Raw genomic sequence first — 22,180 nt, forward strand, 5'->3', positions numbered from 1 at the left:
GAATGCATGTGTGAGCAGTTAAAGCCACAAAAATTTTAGCAAGACATTAAAAATAAATTATTTTAAAAGTAGAAGAACCTGATTTCTACTGTTAAAACACGTTGTTGCCCAGAGATATGTCATCTTCCTCCAATTAAATCTCCCTGCTTCCTTTCCGCCTCTGCCAGCTTCCTAAAGCCCGCCCTGGCGTAATTCACGACCTGGCTGAGGGCCGTCGCCATGGAGACGAGGCCCAACGGACACCGGGGGACACATGCTCGGCTCATTAAGGAGAGCGGCGAGGGGGCCGACGGTGCATTCCTGACCGCATGGCAACTCCCTGACCTCCTGATTGTCGCGGTGTTTGACCTAACACGAGGAGACAAGCGTAAGCCATAAACACAACAGCAGGGTCCTCACTTTTACACGTCCCATCGGCAGTCACGCCGTCAGGGCCGCAGCTCGCCGACGCGGTGGGAGAAGTGGCCGACATCTCTGTTAAGACAGGTAGGAGAGTGATTATGAATCAAAATTCATTCAAAATAGATGTGCACTTTCATGCACTTCTTTCAGGAGCATTTCTGTCTTTTCACACACGCCCCTGCAAGACTTATGCATCTCAACCGCCTTAAAACTCAACAGAAGAAGAGGATGTTGGCAGGCCTGATTTACGCGTGCGCAGAGGAGGACGGCTCTTAACATCTTTAGGAACATGGCGGGCGGGGAGCTGCTTTTGTTCTGTGCCAACGTTCTTGTCATGTTCACACGCGAAACCACCGGCGTTAATGGCGAACCCGTAAACAAGTTGGGATTCAAAAAGGTCATCGGCGACGTCTGGTGATCAGTTCACTTGCTCCACGCAAAGCAAAGTTAAAGTCTTGTAAAGATTTACATTTTGTTCCCCTTTTGCACCACGGTGTGTTCTCATGAGAGTAATACATCCTCATGTTTACATGAAGCAGATGTGAGCTGTCGCAAAGACAACTAGCAAACATCTCCATTCGTCTCTTAGAGTCATATAACAGGACACTTCAAACACGTTTCCAATCAACAGTTTAACTGTGTTTCTAAATCAGTGAAAATTGTACATTAAACCGCATGTCGCCATGGCTACTGTGCTTCCGCTTTGTGCTGTATTATGGTTTACTGCTGAGCGGTGAAACAAACGCTGAACTAAACTGCCCAGACGTTCCTTTTTTATTGGTAATTGGTCATGTTATAAAGCTTAATACTGTGCTCTGGAGAGCCCCATATGTAGAAAGTACGGCGTGTCAGGGTATGCATCATTCATGCATTATAATGGGTATGAATATGTATGCAAGGGATTATAGATTTGGGTTGAAAAGAAAGCCGATGAGGGTTGAACTACTCAGACATGCAAAAGTGCTCTGAATCTGTATTCACGTTAAGCTGCAAGCAGCCTGGCAAAACTACTCAGGTGTGTACAGATGTTACAGCACATTCATGCACTAATTTTGAGCTGCTTCTCCTTTTTTCCCCCCGTTTGTATGATATAATTACATGAGGATTATTACCAATATGGGCTTTTCCGATCTTACCCTGGGCGCAGTATCCCATGCATCCCTGCGTGGGCTGCAGCAGGTACACGTAGAAGTCTCCACAGTTGCGTACGGTGACCGGGATGCGGAACATGCAGCAGTCTTTGCCGGTGCCCGGGAAGAGCTGCCAGGCGGCGCAGGCCGTCAGCGGCCTCACCTCCAGGGGCCCCGGCAGGGACTCACCTTCACCCAAGGACAGCCACACAGGAGCCTGAGTCCCACAGTGGTTTACCTGGATGTTTGGAAAGAGAGAGGCGAACAATAGGGAACACAATTTCACGGTAGTTTCTTTGCTGTACTGAGGTGAAACTGGACGTTTTAAGTTTGCTTATCTTAGCGATTGATAAAAAATAGTTTGAAATAAAAAACAGAAACGCGTAGTATTTGCAGCTTTGCACCAAACACGTTATCAATATATATATTTATGTTTATCTTATATGGAATATGGTAAAGGGAACGTTCATTTTCTGTTGATTTTGGCAAAAGTGGCAGTGTTTCAGAAAACCAGAGTCCCTTTAGAAAACCTCTCATTTTACTGAAGCAGGGGTCTGACAGTCTGCTACACTTAATCCTAGTTCTGGTGCTACTGTTCCTTCCTGCCCTCAGGCAGGCCCAGCAGTACGGCCTGGGTCTCCAGCAGCGTGGTGCCGGTGTTGGCTTCCAGTGGGGGCCAGCAGAGCAGCGAGGCAAAGCTCAGCTCCTGGCAGGAGTTGGTGGACACGCCGCTGCCGGGAGCCGAGCTTCCCTCTCGCCTCCGAGCACCGACTGCAGGTTGAAGACTGCAGCATAGCTGGATTAGGGTCAACCTGCGGGGGACTGGTCGCACCAGTTAATCCGACCCGGTGGCACCGATAACAAGCATTAAGGTTGACTCTATAGAAACAAACAATCTTCTCGCTGATGGTCTTGTTTACTTGTAACGTTCATATAGAGACATCAGTACCACGTTGAGACTGTTTCATAACCAGTTAAAAGTTCCTCACAGTAACTTTAACACTTGTTGTCACAGCTTATTCCCCTTGGTTTGATAAATCCAGCCATTTATCCACCATCATTATAGAGACGTCGTCTTATTATATAAAACATGTTCAGAGCGATCCTCTCTTCCTTCCACCGCCCACTCCTGTGGATATCTTTCATCCAGGGGGAGCAGCGATGCCCTGGAAAGGCAGAGGAAGGCTGACACTTTAGATGGATCCTGCAGGCTCTGCACAGCAGGATGCCCGCAGGAAATGAGGCCCATTCCTGCTCTCCTCATGCACTCTCCTTCATAAATATGTACTCACACACACTGACAACTGTGTCCACAAGTTCATATGCGCTCTGTTTTGAAACAAAGACTCAGGTTTCGCAAAGAGAGGCCACCTCAGAGCTTCTCCACATGAGCTCACAGATGGGGTGGTGAGATAATTGAAAGACTGATGTATTAATGTTTGTAATTTTTAAAAAAAAGCAAAATGTAACATAAATCAACACGTCCTCAACAGATGCTTTTGAAAAAGAAAGTAAAAAAGTGACTGATGTGATAAAAAATGTAAATGCGGGGTGGGTGGGTGGGGGGCGAACCTGACGTGTGACTTTTAAATTTTGGAAACTAATTGCTTTCCGCAAGAAAATATTCCCAAATTACTGAGATGGGAAAAACATCTCTCTCCCAAGCACGAGTAATGAAATTGTTTGCAGCATGGACGCAATATAAAACATGCTTTTTTTGGTTTGAACAATGAGCACATCTTAAATCAGGAAGCTTCTAAGGTTAGAGGGGTGAACCTGGAGGTCAGTGTTTGACAGTTTGAAGTCCCTGACTAAGTATCTTTAAACAGCCGGCGGATGAGGTGAAACCACTTTAGTGCTAAAGTTCAAGTGGAGCAGCCTGCAGAAAAAGTGATCAGGAAAAGTTTAGACATGTTAGGAAATACTCGAAAATACGCAAAATATGACGGTACATACAGTAGAAATGTGTCCACCGGTAGAGATTTATCCATACCGCTTCCACCACTGTAACACGTCTTGCGTGATCCCACATGATACATTTCCTGGATGAATAAAACAAACGAGCTTATGCTAAATTATTCTAATAGCCTGCTGGCTCTAAGTTTATATTGTTAGTGGATTGACATGAGCGTGTTCTAAATCTTCGCTTTTAACAATTGATTTAGAAATACTTGGATTTCCCAAATCTTAATCCCAAATTATAATTTTGGATTTCCCAAAGCTCCTCAAAGTTTCTCTGTCTTTCTTCTAATGTTGTAAGCAGCCAATGATTTGGAGAAAAAAGTAAACAAGCTAAAACAAAACAAAAAAAATATGAAAAAGGTCCTTTAAGGCATGTGAGCCCAAAACACAGATGTTTACCAAATATCCCTGACAGTTCATACCCTGTTTGACATGCCGATCATTTACCTCCACACACTGGGTGGGCATGCTGGCCGGTTTGTCAAAGATCTGAAACTGGTACCAGCCCGGAGAGAGGGAGTGGTCGCAGATGAAGTCCTGCAGGGCCGACTGCTGCAGCCAGCTGGAGCTGAAGGTGGTGCTGCGGTAGGGGTCCTGGAGGATGGAGTGGCCGCCCAGCGCACACTCTGGAGGGGGCACTGCAAGTCCAGCCAGAGAGACAACATGAGCACTGGATGGACACCAAGACTGTCAATACCAATGACCGAATACATGGAACGGCTCACTGTGGAACAAATGGTGGATTCTGGACGTCTTTCAATCAGCTGGTCGACTTTCAAGATAAACATTTCAAATTGAATTTCAAAGCTGGTAAAAACAGGTCTGGTGCTGCTTTGTGTTGCAAACAGACTTTGAAATGCATGAGAGAGACAGAGTTTGATTTTATCATTTAGGCTTTGAAGACATTTCCCTTTGCTTTAACAGGTCCGTTTTTTTCCTGCTAAATAACTTTGTCAAAAGGAAATACGACGAGAACAGGAATATAGCTGCCTTTTGGTTACCTAAAAAGGTCTTGTTCAGCGTTTGGTTGAACTTAGCTTCACCCTCTCAAATCCCTTCTGGTTCCAAAAACTATGATGGCTACATGCAAAAACATAAGATGGTTATAGGGCCAAAAAACAAGATAGAAATGGCCAAATACTACGATGACTATTTCAAAAACATGAGATTGTGACGGCCGAAATGCCCAAAACGTAGCCCACGTAGCCCACAAGCGATTTACTGCCTACGCTTCTATGTTTCAAAGTCCATCTGGACGACCGAAAGATGTTCCCACGTTCCCACCTCATAAAAATCATCATCACGTGTGAAGTTCAAGCAGGTTGTGATGATGTTGCGCCACAGAAATAACTGCCATCATCTCCTGCCATGATTCTCCCCCCTGAGTCAACAGTTTCTAAACGTTTTCTATTTTTTACGTAATAGAAAACCCAGAGCAGGTCCCGAAAACGTCTCAATACTGACAATGGATGACAACAGCTAGGCTCCTTTTTTTTACAGAGACACCTGCACTGATGGGAAAGAGTGACGACTGTTTTTTCATAAGACAAAATCATGACGGCACAAAATCAAACTTAAGGCAGATGGGAGTGAAACTAAACAGTAAGGAAGTGTTGTCGTCAGGTAAAGTGCAGTGGGAAACATAATTATTTTTGCTTATGATCAGCAGTGAGGTCAAATATGAATTGAAAGCAGGAGGGAATCTATTTCTGTGCAGGAATACAAAGTAAATCCTTTGTGTGTTTGACAAAAAAAAAAGAAATTGGATCTAAATAAAAGATATCCTCTTTATGTTAAAACCTCGCTGGAGTCCTAAAGGAAGTCCTAAAACTGCTACAAAGAAAGGAAAGGTCAGCAGGTTAAAGGTTAAAGGAGGACTCTTAAACAAGTGGCTGTTAAGTGCTTAGACCGACAATAAAATTAAACAAGAACATCTTTCCAACTTTTGCTAAGGAGGACGTCAACGGCCACCTGTGGGCTGCAGGTTTGGTTGTGAGTCGTTTTCAAGTGTCAGTCGTGACTGAACTCAGCCGCTCATCTTCCAACAGAACGAGCTGCATTCCTGAAGTACAACAGGAGGAAAAAGCTGCACACTTCCTGCACACGTTGTTGTGAGACCACTCACAGAAAAGCTCTGCATTTATTTTATCAACCGAGAGAGACGTGAAGATTACGTCCTATAGCAACCGCTGCTGAAGCTCCCACGACACCACGTCAGGCAATTTAACAAACCTAATGATAGAGTAATAATAATATATTATATATACATAAATCTAACCATTTTAAATGTAAAAAAAAGTTTGTGAAAACAAAGAAACTGAATAACAAAAGTGAACAGTTGTGCTGACTTTGTGCTTTTACAGCATACAGCACTATTACCCAGATCAGCATTAATTTATCTATGTTTCTGTGCCGTCTTGTTGTGTTCAAGGAATCTTGGATAGATATGGAAAGAAAAGTTTTTTTTGAAGTTATTGGCGTTGAAGTCCAAGTTGAGTTGCAAGTCTCATTTTAAGTTTGTCAAGTCAAGTTTTAAGTCATCAGATTTGTGACTTGATTCCGCAACTTGTTGAGGCTGAATGAATGGAGGTAAAACAAGATGGTTATTGGGTGACAACACAAAGACAGAGCATGTGGGACGCTTTTCAAGAGCTGGTGACACGCCAGCCTATAGAATATCCTTGGTCGACTCGCCATAGTCTGAGATGCCCTGTTTTCAAACAAAAGATCAGAAAAGGAACTCAGGTGACTAAAAAGAGGTCAAGAGAGAGAGAGAGAGAGAGAGAGAGAGAGAGAGAGAGAGAGAGAGAGAGAGAGAGAGAGAGAGGCTCAATGTTTATAGTGTGTTGTAACCCGATGATAAAATGATAAAAGCATAACGATAAGATCCTAATATGAAGACCCCGGAGATAGCCAACGACCCTCATGTAGTGTCCCATGGCAGCACGGATCTGTCCATGAGACCTGGAGGTATGTGGCCTTGGGTGACAGTTACATGATGGATGGAAGGTGTCAGCTTCTTTTTGGCAGCAGGACAAAAAACACTACGAGAGGACTCGATGCTCTTTGGTATACAGTGATGCAATATTAGATTCAAACCAACAAATAAATGGCTTTTTTGTGTGTATTACTGAAAGTGTGTGTATGGGAGAGGGAAAGGAGGGGGGGAGAAAGGGGGTAGCTTACCTGTTTGAGCGTGCATTACGTAAGGGAGTAAAAACACAACGCACGGGAGAAGTTTCAAAACATGTTTGAGTCTCATCGTCCTGCGGCGTCCCGCGCGCGCACCGAGCGCGGGCTCGGGCGCGTGTTTGGAGCGACCGGTCCTCTTTCCGTCGACCGGCGCGCAGCCGTCGTTTGGTCCCCCGCTCCTCTCGCCGAGCGGTGACGACGCGGGAGCAACTCCGGCGGTGCTCGCGGTGTGTGTGAAGAAGAGCCTCCTCTGGTCGGAGCGGTCGGAGCGGCTGTCTTCTCCTCGGCTGAACCGAGACGCCGGACTGCAGCGACTGACCGCAGACTGCAGCGACTGACCGCAGACTGCAGCGACTGACCGCAGACTGCAGCGGCAGCATCGGGCGAGGAGGGGCGTGGAGGTGCGCCTTCTCGTGACCCGGACCTCCGCGCATCTGCCTCGGGAAGATCAACATGTTGTTTGTTTGTATCAGAAAATAGGGCTGAAACAAACATTATACACGTCATGGATAAAGTATGTGATGTCCAAAACATCAGAAAATACTGAAACATGACCACGTGTATACAGACTAATACACTTAATAAAATACTGTACTTCAGTTTGTTGGGGTTCTTTACTTAAAGGCCTACTTCTACTCCATTACGTGTCTAAAGGGAAATATGGTTATAAAAACATTACACTCGCATTTAGTTTCCAATTATCATATACAAACATGTGATTTTTAAGATGCAGTGATATACAACTACCAGTAGTATAAGTATCTAAAGATGGCTTCACATTGCTCAACTAGACCGGAAAAGTATTACATTCTTATATGTAAAATACAGTCTTACACATATTTGTTTAGGAATGAAAACAGAATAATACATTATAAAACATTATAACACGGTAAAAGGAGACAAACTGCATAATAAATAGTTTCACTTTCAATACTTTTACTTCTAATAGAGTATTTTGGACTCTTACTTTAACGGTTATCAAAATAGATGCAGATTCATTTTCTGTCAACTGATGAATTCATGACTCAACTGATTGTTTCAGCTCTACATTCTGGGTAACTATACTCATTTAGTGGAAACACAATGCACACTGGGGATTTTGTTTGCTTTCATGCGGTCACATGACCAATTTGGGACATTCAAAAATATTCTGTGGAATCCTGATTCACTGTGAAAATCATATTTGGCATAAAGTAAAAGCATAATTTTGGCTCAAGAACAGGATGTTCAGTTAAAGATGTATTTACATTGAAACTAGATTTGAGTCTACTTCATGAATAATTACTCTTCTCTGAATGGACTTCAGCCTGTAAAGCTATCTGCATGTTTTCTCCATGTCTCAAGAAGGAGAGGTAGACTGATGGTCTAATCATGGAAGTTCACAAGTTATATTTTATAAGCCAACACTCCAAACCGCTAAAACAGATGGCCCATGCTACATTTTTTATGGCTCCTCAGCCAAAGAGTAGAGCTTTGGACAGGCCAGATAGTCCGGTCCTTTCCGAACTGCTCGTTTCCATTCTCACGCTTTAGCTGCAGCCGTGCGACTCGGATCTAAAGTTTCACTGGCAGGAGCTGAGGAGCTGGAGCTGATTATTCTGTCAAACACTTGAAACTAATCTCCTTAGAAGAGGAAAGAAGAAACGCAGGAGCAATGGCTCGATTTGTCTCGTTAAAAAAGAAAAATGAATTCAACAATTGTTTTGGAAAAACTAACCCTTTTTTTTGCAGTGTCGGTTCATTCAGGGATGTTAGATGAAGAGTAGAAGAAGCAGGGAATAACATACTTTGGTCGGTTATTTGCTAATATTGTGAGAACTAAAAAGGTAAATGAGATGCTGCAATTCTACATTATTCCGTCAATTAAAAACAAGAATATATATATATATATATATATATATATATATATATATATATATATATATATATATATATATATATATATATAGATAGATAGATAGATAGATAGATAGATGACGTCTTTAAATGTCTAGTTTTGTCCTTAACCGAAAGTTGTATAACAAAATAAAACTGAAAAAAGTAAATAAAATAAAAACTGAAAAAATACTTGCAGATTGTTTTTTTTTTTGCAACACTTTTTATAATTTATCTAAGAGCTGTTTGAGCTGAGAAAATGAACTCTGATGTACAAGTAACAACTCTACTGTAGTGTTGTTCGTAATAAAGTGAAACTTTTAAACTGTGAAGTTTCAATAAAGTCACTAAGACGATATTCTAAGATTAACGACGAATAACCCTGTGAACAATCCTTCCCACAGGTCTAGGGAGAACCAATGGGAAGCCGACAGCTGTGAAGGTCGTATACACGTCTTGGATACACGTGCCGGACCGTCTTGCTGAGCCGCTCGGCTGTTGGACTTAAAGAAGGAGGAGGGATGCAACTACTCCCTCGTAAATCTCCTGGACCATCAACCTGCTCGGAGCCTGGAATAGCCATCAGGTGAAAAAAAACAAAAAAAACACTTTCTTCCCGTCTGTTCATGCCTCTTCTTACACAACCGGCAATTAAATCTTAATCGGCCTCCCGGATGGAAAACATCTACGTCGAGAAACCGTGTGAACGGCACATGACGAGTCTGCGGCCTTCAAGTTGTATCCAGCGAGCAACAACAACGGTGGTAAATAAATGGGGATATAATTGCCTCGTTTGATTCTTTAATCTAGACACACAAGCTCATTCGGTGCAATTTTCTGTCATTATAATCAGCGAGGGGAGGAATGGCGGCACCGCGGTGTCCCCTGGGAATTGTGATATCGGCTAAATGCTGCCGGAAATGCTGAATGTATATAATCATCTTAAACATCCACCACGGGCGCAGCAGCTGATTATACTACTGGAAAGATTATAGTACAGCATGCTAAAAGTCAAGAACTTTTCCACTTTCCCCGTTTCGTCTTCCACGCTGCTTCCATCGCCTGCACGAAAATCAAACAAAACACCAGTTGAAATTGAATGACTCTGCACAGGTCTCTGATTTATAGCCCACCTGAGGCTACTCGTGTTCAGCAAAGGGTGAAAGTGCTTTTTTTTTGGAGCGATGGGCTTAACTACCGCCACTGTTGGAAACCCTGTGGAGAAGGTTTGGACAGCAACGTGTAATCATTCCTCCGCTTGGACCTTGGCGAGCACGTGCGGGATGTTTTGGCAACAACAGTGGTGGAAGAAGTGCCGAAGGTGCCAATGAAAGCTCGTGTAAATCATTCGGCTTTGACATTTTCAGCTTTCTGATCAGCTGACGGAGAAAATAAATATGAAAGGTGGAGCGAAGGAGGATGACAAGAAGAAAGAGTCAAAGTATATATACAGGGAAAGAAAAAAATGAAATAAAGCAAAGATGGAAGGACTGAGACAAAGTCACTTGTAACTTGAGCTCTGAGATGCAGTGATGACACATTTGTGTAGGCCAACCATGAAGCATCACACCGGTTTTCTCGACGTGAAGCCGATGGAATTGATTGCATTGGATTTTGTATAATTGCAGGAAAAAAAAGTGTCTGTGGCAAAACTTCACGTCATCACCACAAAGCTAAACGGCGGACTGATAGTGATGCCGCTTAGTTGTCTCTTTTTTAGAGGAAAAATGCTGACTGTTTTCGGGGATCATTCCTGCAGCACTCTAAACCCAAGTAAAGCAAAAGGGCCTCAGAACTGAGCAGTATCTTACTACAGATAAATATACCTAATTGTATTTTTTTTGCAAAAGACCCATGATAACTGCTGAATGTGTGTTTGTTTTGTAATCAGTCAGTGCCTTTACTGTAGAGGACAGAGACCTCAGAGCAGCTGGCTTATGACACAAGCTATTTCTGCTTTTACCCCCGACATCCAGCCTCCCATCGTGGTCTCTGATGCAGTCCCAAGCTAGATCCACAAGTCATATCAACTGTTTACTGTAAGGCTCATAAAAGAAGTGGTGAGTTTACTATGAATACTGAGAGTCTTAAAAGTTACAGAAACTAAAACAGTGGCAATAAACGCCAGTTTTTAGTGCCAAATTCATTTTTTAACAAGCTGAGACACAGTCGATTATGAGGAGATACTCATGTATACACCAGGAGTAGCGGCAGTAGACATCATGAGAGTTGCATTGACAAGATCTCTGCTCCCAAGCCTCCAGTGTCAACGGATGGAGACTATATATAAATATTTATATGTGTATATAAATATATTTGAGTTGGCTATATTTCAACTTGACACGTGGTATTGTTTTCTCATGACGTTTACATTGATGCTTTTCAGGTTTTGGGACAATGTTCTTGTTCTTGAAACAGGAAATCTATTTGGTTATAAAAGCTGAAGTGGAGAAGGTTAAGAGAAAAAGTCCCCAGTAAAAGTTTAAAAAAACCATGCACTGCTAAATGTGAACGATCCATTTCCCTGATTTATCACATTGCATTGATTTACGGGAAAGCTTCTGCTCCGGCTGAGCCGACATGAAAGCAAAGAGGAAAAGGGAAGGAAGATCTTCGGATGTGATGCGATGGGCATCGATGGCACAAAGAAACGCATTCCCGCTCTCGCCAGAGTGACCGGACCCAGAACAGCAAAAGCAGATGGAGGGATGTTCTCAATCAGGAGGGACAGCTCCCAGTTTCCTCAGCTCAGTTGTGGATCATCTGTTTCATCTTGTTTCCATCTCCTTCAGCAGTCACGTGACCCAATTTTTCCGCGGCCGCGTCTCTGAGGGGCCACAGCAGCGTATCTCGGGCCGTCACGTCTGGTGTGGGGAGGCTCCCATACTGGTTTCTGTCGAGCCACTGACTGCACAGTGGCTGTAAATGTCACTGGATACAATGGAAGAGGTTTTTCAGACACCGAGCCAAGGGGCCAGAGGTTTTGAGAGGAGCCTCTGAAGGTGGCAGCTCCTGGATTTTTAGAGGGGCCGACGAGGTCAGTCCCTTCACAGGAGCTGTTTGGTCTTGGCTCGGGTTTCCCGTTGCCTTTTCCCCCTTGTGTCAGCTGTCCGAGTCGGCACAAACAAAGTGACTGCTGCAACAACTGTCTGGACAAACTCGGCTGCATGTTTGTTTAGGGGGAGCGCCCCTGCTCACTGTCTGGCTCTGATAAATCACAGCCTCATGACCTCTGATGTTTCCACCTATGACTCATAACAATACAGGGGCCGAGGGAGACAAAAAATATCGGCAGCTTAGACTTGGAAGCTTTAGTTTACAGCAATCAACAACTTGTAAAATGTTGTGTTACTCCATATGACATTTTTTTTAGTCTTTGTTTTTTAATACATGTTGCTCAAAACTGCTGATTTTATTGATTTCTTTCTTATTCTATTGAACTGCTATCTTTTTGTCTGTAGCCTTTATTTAAAGCAGTATTCATAGATCTAATGATTTTTTTTTTTGTCCACTTGGGGGCGGGCAGAGCAACAACTGGAAACAATCCTGAGAGCACAAAACAATCTGAAAAATGCTGAAAAAAATAAAAACAACTCTGTGGATTTTAAAAGGAACTGCTGTTTCATGATTTTTCACATCTTGTATATTTATTCATTAGTTTTTTAAATAATAAACTAAATGGCATGACTGTACTTTGATGAAACATCAGTGAGTTACAGGTACAATGTGTAGCATTGAAGGATTTCTATGAAATGTATACTATCAATAAGTATGTATGCTTTAGTTTAGTGTATAATCATCTGAAAATAAGAATCAAGTCGGACTGAGCCGTTTATACCTTCATGCGGAGCGGTTGCCCGTCTCCGAGCCGCCCACCATGTTCCTACAGTAGCTCATAAAGGACAAACCAAACAATCTCTGAAGACCATTCACAATGATGGAAACTGACAAGTAATAAATCCTAACAATGAGTCATGAACAGCATCCAGGGGCTTTTTAAGAAGATACATGTCTACTATATTTCCAAATGCACCATCTTAAGATAAAGAGGGGAAAGAAAATATATATTGTTATTAGATTAATATTTGGCCACTTTTGAGGTCAAATGTTTTATTCTAATGAATACAAGCTGCTCCTCTTCAGACTAATTCATGCGGTGATTACAGACAATAAACAGAGTTCTGTCCCGTGAGTGTGGAATAAGCATCATCTCTGCATGCCAAGACCTGTCCTGCTGCTGGAGACTGTACACATCCTGTGAGGAATATGTTGGGGAAGCAAGAGTTTAGGAGGCTGTTCACCTCTCCCCATGCACTGAAGACGCTCTTTGCCATATTCTACCTTCTCTGCCTTAGTCTGAACTGTACTGTAGAAGAAAGTAAGAAAGAAAAGAAAGAAGAAGAAAAACAAAGTACATTTCTCTGACTGCCATAACCAGAATGATATGTTGCCATCTAGTGGACGTCAAGTGACATTACACATACATGTGTTTACACATTAGGACAGTACAGTACAGTATATACAAGTGTTTCTGTGACAGGTGGGAAATACCAAGCAGCATATACTGTAGTACTGAACTTAAGCACAGTTTTGAGGTACTTGTACTTTATTTTTATTTATTTTTTACATTTTATGCTATTTTATACTTCTACTCAACAACATTGCCGAGATCTTGTACATTTAATCCGCTGCATGTATTTGACAGCTAGCCGGACGATAATTCAGTGTGAAAGCGTATCGTCTTTCAATCGAATCATAGAGTTATGAATTTATGAATAAAGATCTCCCGATGCACAATTACATCTTTAAATATATAATAACAAAATTGTTATAATTTCATATTGCTAATGTATCTATAATATTACCAGAAAGCATGCTGAAAATATATTTTTATCGAGTTATAAAATGACCTATATCAGGATAGAAGAGTTTGTCCATTTTGCCGAGCACTAATGGCAGCTATGGTAGTTATGCATTGTAAGATTTTACATAAATATACAAATACAATGAGATGATTAAAGACAATATGTTATTCAAGATTGGGGCCCATTGAAGTGCTTCAGATGTTTTACGTGTGCTGCTTATTTGATTTCTTAGCTCCTATTTCCTTATACTCTTTTGAAAACGTATTCATGCGTTTACTGTCTTGTGTTTCTGAATATCTTTATGATTGAAGTAAAGCACCTTGACTTGCTTGTTGTTTTGAGATGCTTTACATGTTACAAATAAACCTGCTTTGCCTCTGTGTGAATTTAATTGAACCAAAATGTTATATGACTCACTACAATGTGTCTGCGTAAACATGTTTTTTATTATGACTCAAGCGAATCTGAAAACAGAAAAAACATCTTCTTTCTACTTAAAGAACGTCAATGAACACCTATCTGATACAAGAGTCTCCAAAAGATTAAACGAAAGGTTAAAAGATTTCTTCCTTCAACACAAAGAGAACGATTATAAATACACATAACCTGCCGTTCCTGCAATTGATTCTACCTGCACCACCAACATTACCACAAACACTCGGGAGCCCTCTTGGAGGCCGGCCGCTCTCTTCACCTGCAACAATGCAGATCGGCACGGCACAAAGACGTCTTCTACCCAGAGGGCATTTTGTTTGCACAGTTGCTAAGTTGCTGTTTTTGTTTGAGTGTCCTCACTGAGCTCTGGCCACTTCATTCTTATTGTGAAGAATAATAAAGGCACTTGTTCCCAAACAGCACTTTCTTTACTCATTGTGTCCCTAATAGTTTGTTGTGCCGCTGTCTGCCGCTTTCTCCCCGGTCTGTTCCTGACCACCCCACAAACAGTACGAGATCAAGCTCTATGGATTCACATGTATAGGTCAGGAGCTTGATCAGGAGATCAAGCAGATAAAATGGTTCCGTACAGTTTGTTGCAGCCGCGGTCCTCAGTCAGCTTTGAAGACAAACTCAAATTCTCTACGATTCAGCGTCTCTCTTTGGCAAGAAGCAAATTGTTCACTGTCCCCGAGACTGACAGCCACAGCAGCGCAAGGAGCATCGAGCCGCTGGACTACTCTCTCAAACTGTACAAATCTCCATCAGATCCTCGGAACAAAGAGAAAAAGAGACGTTCAAACCTCGCCGCGCCACGACTTTGTGAGACAATGAAGAGGACCTCAATATCCTTGCCGAATGTTAAACACGAGGGCGACAAGAGCGAAGTGTCTCCAAAGTTCATCACGTCATACCGGCCTCCCGATGCTCTGGACACTAAGCTGATGTTCCTCAAGGCCGGGAAGCACCTTGCTGGCCCTTACAAGAACCCCGAACCAAATTACTTCAGACTGGTGAGTGTCTGCAAAACACAAAGTTTGCTGTATACCTTCTTCTGTATGTGTGTTGGACACAAAATGGTGACGACTGAATGCAAGAAAGGCGAGCAGAGTCTCACTCATTCTTTAGCTTTGAGGGGTCAAATGTCTCTGTTGATGTAATGTTTGATTTGACCACAAGATGGCGCGAACACAGAAGGGAAACGTTCGGATGTGTTCTAATATTCTTTTATCACTGACTGCAGCTCGATGAGAATCTTCCAGACATTGTTACAACGCACGAAAAAGATCCTGGGAACCTGAATTTCAAATTAAAACACTTGGACATAAGTAAGTGAATGAACTTTGCCTTTAGTCAGGGTTTTTTTTAAAATTTTAACTAAAAATAATAACTGTACTGAGAAAAGATGTGTTTGAGGAAGGTGGACGGTGTCATTTTTGTTTACATTTTTGAATACCACTGTAAGGGGACAAATACTAATTTGATGAATATATTTTCCTTTTTCCAGTTCGGACCGCAGGATCGGAGTCAGACTCAAGTTCACGGGACACTCAGGAAGAAGTGAAACACAAAACCGGCAAAGCCTACATGGGATGTGAAGCTTGTTCTCCCAAGGCCTCCCTGGCCTCCAAATAGCCTCATGTACGGTCAGTGGGGTCATGTCTACATGAAGAAACGCTTTTCTGCTACATTTCCTGCCAGTCCCAATGAGCTCAAACCACGATCACGTAAACATCATGCAGATTGTAGAAATTATGACTTTATTTAATGTTATTACTACATTTTAGTGGGAGACATTGTAGTTTTACTCCACTACATTTATCTGACAGTTTATTTACTTTCCAATTAACATTTTTCTCAAAGAGAAGATGTGACGTGTTATGAAGTATGATGCAAATTTGTTATGGATCAAACTCACTCTGAAGTAGTTTGAGCAGTTGAGGATAGCTACACATTGACCAACAGTAGAATATTGCTCACTAATTGATACATCTAAGATAATGATCCAATAACAATAAATAATTTACCTTTTCAAACCTGAAGTACATTGTGTTGCTAATATTCAGATACTTTTACTTCAGTTCAAAGTTGAATGTAGTACTTCTTTTATGTGGTATTGCTACTTCTACTTGAGTAAATGGTTTGAATACTTCTTCCACCCCTGATTACAGGTCATCACCGTACAATGCTTTCAAACTACGCAAGAAGATCAGAATATTATACAGTTTGTCTTCTAGAAAAACTTAAATCTAATATATAAAGCTGAATAACTCCATCCAACAATTTCTATGTGGTTTCTAATACTTGAAACCATGTGAATCTAATACTATGAAGGCAAACACATCTTGCTTAATTCATACATGACTTATCTACTCTAACAGAACAGGTGATATTCATAATTGACAACAGCTTATATTACATATAACGATATAACACTCACACTGAATGTCTGCTTCACAGAGACATCGACCAAGAAGAGGTGTGTACAGCACTTTCTTGGACCGCATGGAGGAGAAACTCTGTAGATTGTGGGAAAAACGGATCACTACTTTCTCTTTTTAAACTCTTTAAAGCAAGGTTTATTTTTACTGTTGTTTTCTTTAATTGGTGCATCAAGCATACTATTTTAACATACATACTATAGTTGGATGTAGAATGAAATAAACTTAAAGTTGTGATTATAGGAAACACGGCAAATATATAATAGTTTTTTAAAGCCCGTATTAATAATAATATATGTTTGGACATTTTACTACATTTCAGATCAATGAAATATTAACTAAAAGCTATTTCCAGACGCATGTTGGGTAACTTACTTACTTTCAATCCAATTTAAATTATATATATATATATATATATATATATATATATATATATATATATATATATATATATATATATATATATATATATACACACACAGTATGTGAACATTGTCTCTACTGTAGAAGTTACAGTGTGTTAACGTTGAGTCGTAACACAAGGTGTAAAGTAAGTGACATATTCAGATGATGGCGGAAGACCGCAGGGTCATGAAGGTCGTTGCACCGCATCACTGGTCTGCTGACAGCTGCTCATTTAACACTCCAAGAATTATAAACATGTGAAGCCCGCATGTGTTTCGATGCATATCTGAAATAGCTGCACACATGTGTTTAACGAGTCATCTGTGACGATGTGCATAACTCGCAGACTAAATATAAAATGAAAAGAATATCAGTCGTCGCCGCATCAAACCACATGACCCCTGCAGGCCGCCAAATGTTTTACTTATTTTAATCCCATGTGATCTTTTGCTTTATAACAAACAATGTAATGAATGAAAGCTTCAATCTCATGCATAGCTAACAGAGATGCTACTGACCACCAGTGGTGCTGTTGTCCTCTGAAGGGACATGGCAGCTGTGAAGAATCTATACAGGGAAAACACAAAAATAGTTATTAAAGAAACCTATGGGAAAGCAATCGTTTTAAATTAAGTCTATCAATAAATCCCCTATAAAGGAATAATAATAATATCTACTTCTAATCTCTTATATTTCAGAGGCAATTGTACTTTTTGCCCTGCTATAATTATTCTACACTCGTAGTAAATTTTGCATATAAAAACAAATGATACACTTATGTGATATGAAGCTATTACATTGCAGATTTGTATCAGTAATACAAATCATATTTAACAAATCAATCATTATATATTATCATGGAAAAAGATGTAACTACCTGGCAATTTAACAAAACAAACCCCACCCTCCCATATTGAATCAATTGACATATTAAAGCATCTGGGGGCCACTAATTTAAAGTATATTTTCATGCTAAGCATTTGGTACTTTTAAGTAAATAGTGAAGGACAAGATAATTGCTTGTAAAAGCAGTATTTCTACACTGTATATTATACTGTATATTCCTTCTGTTTAGTAGCATATATTCCCTGTTTAGCTGTTACCGAAAACAAAAACAACCCAAACGGTTGTGTCTCACAAAAGATAAGAAACAAAGCTAGTTTACGTCTGCCAAGCTGGTGTTTGTTATCCTTCATGCATGGCGGGTCGGAGTGGGCTGTAGTGGGCCGCAGAGAGCGTGGTGCTCTTCCTGCCTCTCCGGCCAATCGTTTCAAACTAGCTAAAATGCGGAGATGAATGGGGCGGCGCTGTCCTGCGTACACAGCGACCCCTTTCTCCCCCCCTCTACACACACACAGACCCACACACAAACTGGCAGAAACGGGATATCACGCCGACTCGCCGCCCTGAATCCACGGTACGTTAACATTTCACCTTTAACGGTTTCAAAGGGTTTAGCCGTCACAACGGTTGCAGCGCGAGCGCTAGCTTGTCCACTCACATTCCATGGCGGTGTGTGTTTCATCTTTTTAACGCCATAGGAATGTCCGTGTTTGGTCTAATGTGGACTACAAAAATAGTGTCGTCACAATATGGATGGAAGCCTTAATATTGTTGACCGATTAGCTGGCGTTAAGTGTAATGTGGACGACAAAATGAACGACATTTGGTCAAAACTTAGTGCTGCGACACCTTTCTTACCAACGGTCCACAAAACGTGAAAAGTGACATCTCAAGACATTTTACGCTACGCAACTTTTAAATTTAATGTACCATTTTCTTATTACGATAATGTATTTAAAACACATCGGCTTGCTTACTATCTGTTTTCGGATCAATAACGATAAATTATTGATGGCAAAAGTTAAATAAATAAAAATAAATGGTGTGACGGAGCAACAGGTGATCCTGGTTCCCGGGCAAGCGGCGTGACGGACAGCCGTCTCGGCCAATCGGTTGGCAGGAAACGGTGTGCACGCGCCAATCGCACCGCGTCCGCAGTGTTCGTGTGGGCGTTGATCCAGACTGACAGCAGTGTCATCAGCGGGGAGAGCCACACTGGGACTCCGAGGACAGACAGGCAGGGTGTCTCCGCTTCTAAGGAAGGATTTTTCGGTCGTCGTTACGACACACGAGGTGGAAATACACCGTGAGTTGCATTTCGTGCTGTTTAGACGCAGGAGAGGACCGCGTTTGTCTGTGTGTGTATTCAGAGACGAATAGGTAGCATGTTTTCTCTACAGATGGCTCAGACTGGTATGTAGACACAATTTGGACTGGTCATAAAAATACAAAATGCACCTGCCTCTGTACATTTAGTGCAATGTAACATCCAGCATAATTATTGAGCCATTCGAGAGTGAACTAAATTGTTTTTTTAATATTTTTTTTATCACAATTAGGGATGTAATACTGTTTTTTGAAAATGACAGTAAAACACTGCAGAATAGCAGACAGGCCCCTGTAGGAATGTTAGGTGACACCCCGTGAGAGGAATGCATTAAACTTGGAACAATATGGTGGCTGAGAAACAGTATTTGGGATTTAAGTTGGCTTTAAGCTCCTTATTGTGTAACTTTAAGTTTGGAATGAAAGTGCATGTTATGGCATGGTACATCGGATAATGATTTGGTTCTGTTACAGTTGAGATGTCATTGTGATATCACACTAGATATATTACATGGTCATAAAGGATGTTTTGTAGTGACGCACTACTGTGGACTTTGACTTTGAGTGACTTGAAAAAAGAAATACTCCCATGTTTTGGTCATCGCCCACACTAATGCTCATTTCTCAGAAAAACTGTTGCATGGGAAAATCGTCCAATAGCAAAAGTAAATAACCCGAAAAGGCCGCCACCCTTTCACAATCAACATATTCTGCCAAAGATACTTTGATAGATTTCTTTTTTTTACATGTCGATTTCATCCTCACTTAGTGTTGCATATTATATGATAGAGACACGTTACACATAGTGATTTGAAAAACTATTGATAGATGCAGCTTTAAAGGGAGACTGTTCTTTTCAAAGAAAACTTAATGCAATCTTTTTCCGACGAAAATGCACTTGGAGTTGACCGGCAGTTTATGGTGTTAGCAAACTTAGATACATGCTGTTGTGTAACTCTACTTGTGTTGACCCAATTATCAGGTCTTTAAAGCAACAGACTTAAAAGTATGTAGGGAAATTATCAGGATATTATCAGCTATTATCCATTACCACTTGCGGCTGTTCAGTTAAAGTTACATAGTTTTTGTTTTTAATTGCCATCTGTGTTTCAACCACAGTAACACTTGCTGTTTGCTTGCAGGTAATCGCTGTAGTCCTATTGGAATATCAGCAGCTCTGAGGATTATTGCCGGACTGGAATAGGATCACATCTCTCAAACCGCCAATCCCTCCTCATGAGGAAAGATGGGGAATGGATTGTCTGAACAACCCGGCTTCCTCTCGAACGTCCCGTTCTTCCAGTCGTTTCACATCGCCATTCTTGGCCTGGACTCTGCGGGGAAGACCACCGTTCTGTACAGACTGCAGTTCAATGAGTTCGTGAACACGGTGCCCACCCGAGGCTTCAACGCAGAGAAGGTGAAAGTGTCCCTGGGCGGCCACCGGACCGTGACGTTCCACTTCTGGGACGTAGGCGGCCAGGAGAAGCTGCGCCCCCTGTGGAAGTCGTACACGCGATGCACGGACGGCATCATCTTTGTGGTGGACTCTGTGGATGCGGAGCGCATGGAAGAGGCCAAGACGGAGCTCCACAAGATAGCCAAGACCTCTGAAAATCAAGGGGTGCCCCTGCTGGTGGTGGCCAACAAGCAGGACTTGAGAAACTCTCTGGGACTCGGTGAGATTGAGAAGTTGCTGGCGCTGAAAGAACTGGGCCCTGCGACTCCCTGGCACCTGCAGCCAACCTGCGCCATCATAGGAGATGGACTCAGGGAGGGCCTGGACCGACTCCATGACATGATTCTGAAAAGGAGAAAGGCGCTGCGGCAGCAGAGAAAAAAGAGATAAACTTGTGGCGGTAAAGACTCGCCGGCTGTTTTATGTGAAGGAAACAAAAGGATTTTCTCCTGGATGGATGCAGACGTATCCACTGCAGGTCCAGATTCAAAACACTGAGTTTTATCAGTCCAAAAGTTCCAGGTCTTGGTCTTGTGATGATGCTGTTGATCAGGAAGTGACGTGGTAAAGGAATGCAGTATGAAGATGAGAAAGTTTCAGACATGTGTGGTTCTGCTATAAGGAGTTTGTATGGATTAAAAAGCTCTGAGGGTTTGGGGTCTGGAAGGGTGATGGACGTTAAGGATGTTTCATGAGTGGCTGTTCCAAGCACCATTACCAAAAAAAATAATTTAAGAGAACTAGTTGAAGGTTTATTTGGTAAATGATGTAATGTTGTTACACCAGAGTAGCAACAAAATATGTACATCCGTTTCAACTTTACTGTTTCATACGTTGTTATATCTCGTTCATTTTTTACACTGGACTTTCTCTGCGGAAGAAAAGTATTATCATGCTGACTGTTGCGTTATCAATTTGCTTGCTGTCTTTTTTAGATATATCTAAATATATATATATAATTTTTTTAAAAGCACTTTAGAGTATTTCTTCGTATGAAGTTTAAAGTTTTTAAATAGAGCATTTTGTGTTGGATTTTACAGACCTGTTGAAGCAAAATACAACAGATGCTACTGTAGTTGGTCCACGTTGGCCACATTGTCATGAGACAAGTTAAGCATTGTGTTTTGCTGAATAAAACATATTTAGAGCAATGTCAACAGTGTTTTGGAGGGTGTTATTATGTCCACTTTGTATTTTCTCAAAAGATTTTCAGGATTGTAACTATTAACTAAGTTGGAGCTTCGAGGGGCTGTTTAAGGGTCCGTAGAGAGCAAGGAAACGAGCAATTCTGTGAAAACATCTGTCAATTTGTCTTTTAACAAGGCACTTAGTCGCCAGTTCCCCCAGTGGAGCCGCTGATAAACTATCTATAATGATTGATTATAGAACCAGTTGTTCTGTTGCATGTAAATGTGAAACAAAAAACAATACGCATTCTCTGCTCAGTCAACCTTTGCTCTAATTATCACTTTGAAAATGTCCTTCATTTCATGGTAGCTTGCACAATGATTGTGTTGACACAAGAGCACGCCCTGAACCTGAAGGTCCATTTGAAATGATTGTGTGCAGTTCAGGAGCGCAGACTTGTTTGCAATGGAAACCGTGGCATGCCTTTATTTAACTGGCTTTCATTTCTCACGAAGTATACACGACGAGTTGCATCATTATCGTGGCCGTCTAACGAGCTGATGACACGCATCTGATGCTGCGGCATCGTACGCATTAAAAAGGCAAAGCTGGTGCACATCAATGAAGACTAATACAAAAAATACCAAAGCGCCCTGCAGTAAAAAATAAACACCTCTCTGCTCTCGGCTGCTGCATCTCTTAAAGGGTTAAGAGGTG

At 41.7% G+C, this 22,180-nt stretch overlaps 3 protein-coding genes across 13 annotated transcripts in view; 2 read left to right on the forward strand and 1 right to left on the reverse strand.

Annotated features, from left to right (window-relative positions):
* vwde (von Willebrand factor D and EGF domains) overlaps positions 1-18,636 on the reverse strand; it is a 39,209-nt gene extending 20,573 nt beyond the window's left edge. For 6 of the 8 annotated variants that reach the window (XR_011077178.1, XR_011077180.1, XR_011077179.1 and 3 more), the window contains exons 1-7: positions 17,873-18,152; positions 17,226-17,274; positions 16,302-16,380; positions 6,681-7,120; positions 3,942-4,132; positions 1,539-1,770; positions 400-474 (exon numbers count right to left, since the gene is read on the reverse strand). Coding sequence is in view for 3 of the 8 variants with exons in the window: in XM_068569168.1 (XP_068425269.1) it covers positions 400-474; positions 1,539-1,770; positions 3,942-4,132; positions 6,681-6,756 (574 nt within the window). In the remaining 5 variants the exon portion in view is untranslated. Of the gene's footprint in view, positions 1-399; positions 475-1,538; positions 1,771-3,488; positions 3,575-3,941; positions 4,133-6,680; positions 7,121-16,301; positions 16,381-17,225; positions 17,275-17,872; positions 18,153-18,527 lie in introns of those variants that run through there. The other 2 variants (XM_068569169.1, XM_068569170.1) reach the window with 2 other exon arrangements.
* cunh7orf78 (chromosome unknown C7orf78 homolog) lies at positions 14,250-16,449 on the forward strand. 2 transcript variants are annotated; one of them, XM_068569171.1, is made up of 4 exons: positions 14,250-14,874; positions 15,105-15,189; positions 15,369-15,507; positions 16,322-16,449. In XM_068569171.1, exons 1-3 carry the CDS (start codon positions 14,440-14,442, stop codon positions 15,494-15,496), a joined length of 648 nt encoding a protein of 215 aa, XP_068425272.1. In that variant the 5' UTR covers positions 14,250-14,439; the 3' UTR covers positions 15,497-15,507; positions 16,322-16,449. The 2 variants fall into 2 exon arrangements, with proteins under 2 accessions (XP_068425272.1, XP_068425274.1); XM_068569173.1 differs by having other exon boundaries at positions 15,369-15,502.
* Positions 17,977-21,492, forward strand: arl4aa (ADP-ribosylation factor-like 4aa). Of its 3 annotated transcripts, XM_068569176.1 has the most exons (3): positions 18,014-18,124; positions 18,610-18,856; positions 20,019-21,492. In XM_068569176.1, the coding sequence occupies exon 3, from the start codon at positions 20,123-20,125 to the stop codon at positions 20,723-20,725; it is 603 nt and encodes a 200-aa protein (XP_068425277.1). In that variant the 5' UTR covers positions 18,014-18,124; positions 18,610-18,856; positions 20,019-20,122; the 3' UTR covers positions 20,726-21,492. The 3 variants fall into 3 exon arrangements, with proteins under 3 accessions (XP_068425278.1, XP_068425277.1, XP_068425279.1); XM_068569177.1 differs by lacking the exon at positions 18,610-18,856 and having other exon boundaries at positions 17,977-18,124; XM_068569178.1 differs by lacking the exons at positions 18,014-18,124; positions 18,610-18,856 and adding an exon at positions 18,894-18,963.
* The last annotated feature ends 688 nt before the right edge of the window (positions 21,493-22,180 follow it).

Source organism: Clinocottus analis, unplaced genomic scaffold (genome assembly GCF_023055335.1).
Source record: "Clinocottus analis isolate CAN_PGR_092001 unplaced genomic scaffold, fCliAna1.0.p SCAF_9, whole genome shotgun sequence".
In the NCBI taxonomy this organism is placed as follows: domain Eukaryota; kingdom Metazoa; phylum Chordata; class Actinopteri; order Perciformes; family Cottidae; genus Clinocottus; species Clinocottus analis.

Coding starts and splice junctions, on each gene's coding strand:
- cunh7orf78 (XM_068569171.1), top strand. CDS start 14,440: ATGGTTCCGTACAGTTTGTTGCAGCCGCGGTCCTCAGTCAGCTTTGAA. Junction 14,875..15,104: donor AACCAAATTACTTCAGACTG/GTGAGTGTCTGC, acceptor CACTGACTGCAG/CTCGATGAGAATCTTCCAGA. Junction 15,190..15,368: donor ATTAAAACACTTGGACATAA/GTAAGTGAATGA, acceptor TCCTTTTTCCAG/TTCGGACCGCAGGATCGGAG.
- arl4aa (XM_068569177.1), top strand. CDS start 20,123: ATGGGGAATGGATTGTCTGAACAACCCGGCTTCCTCTCGAACGTCCCG.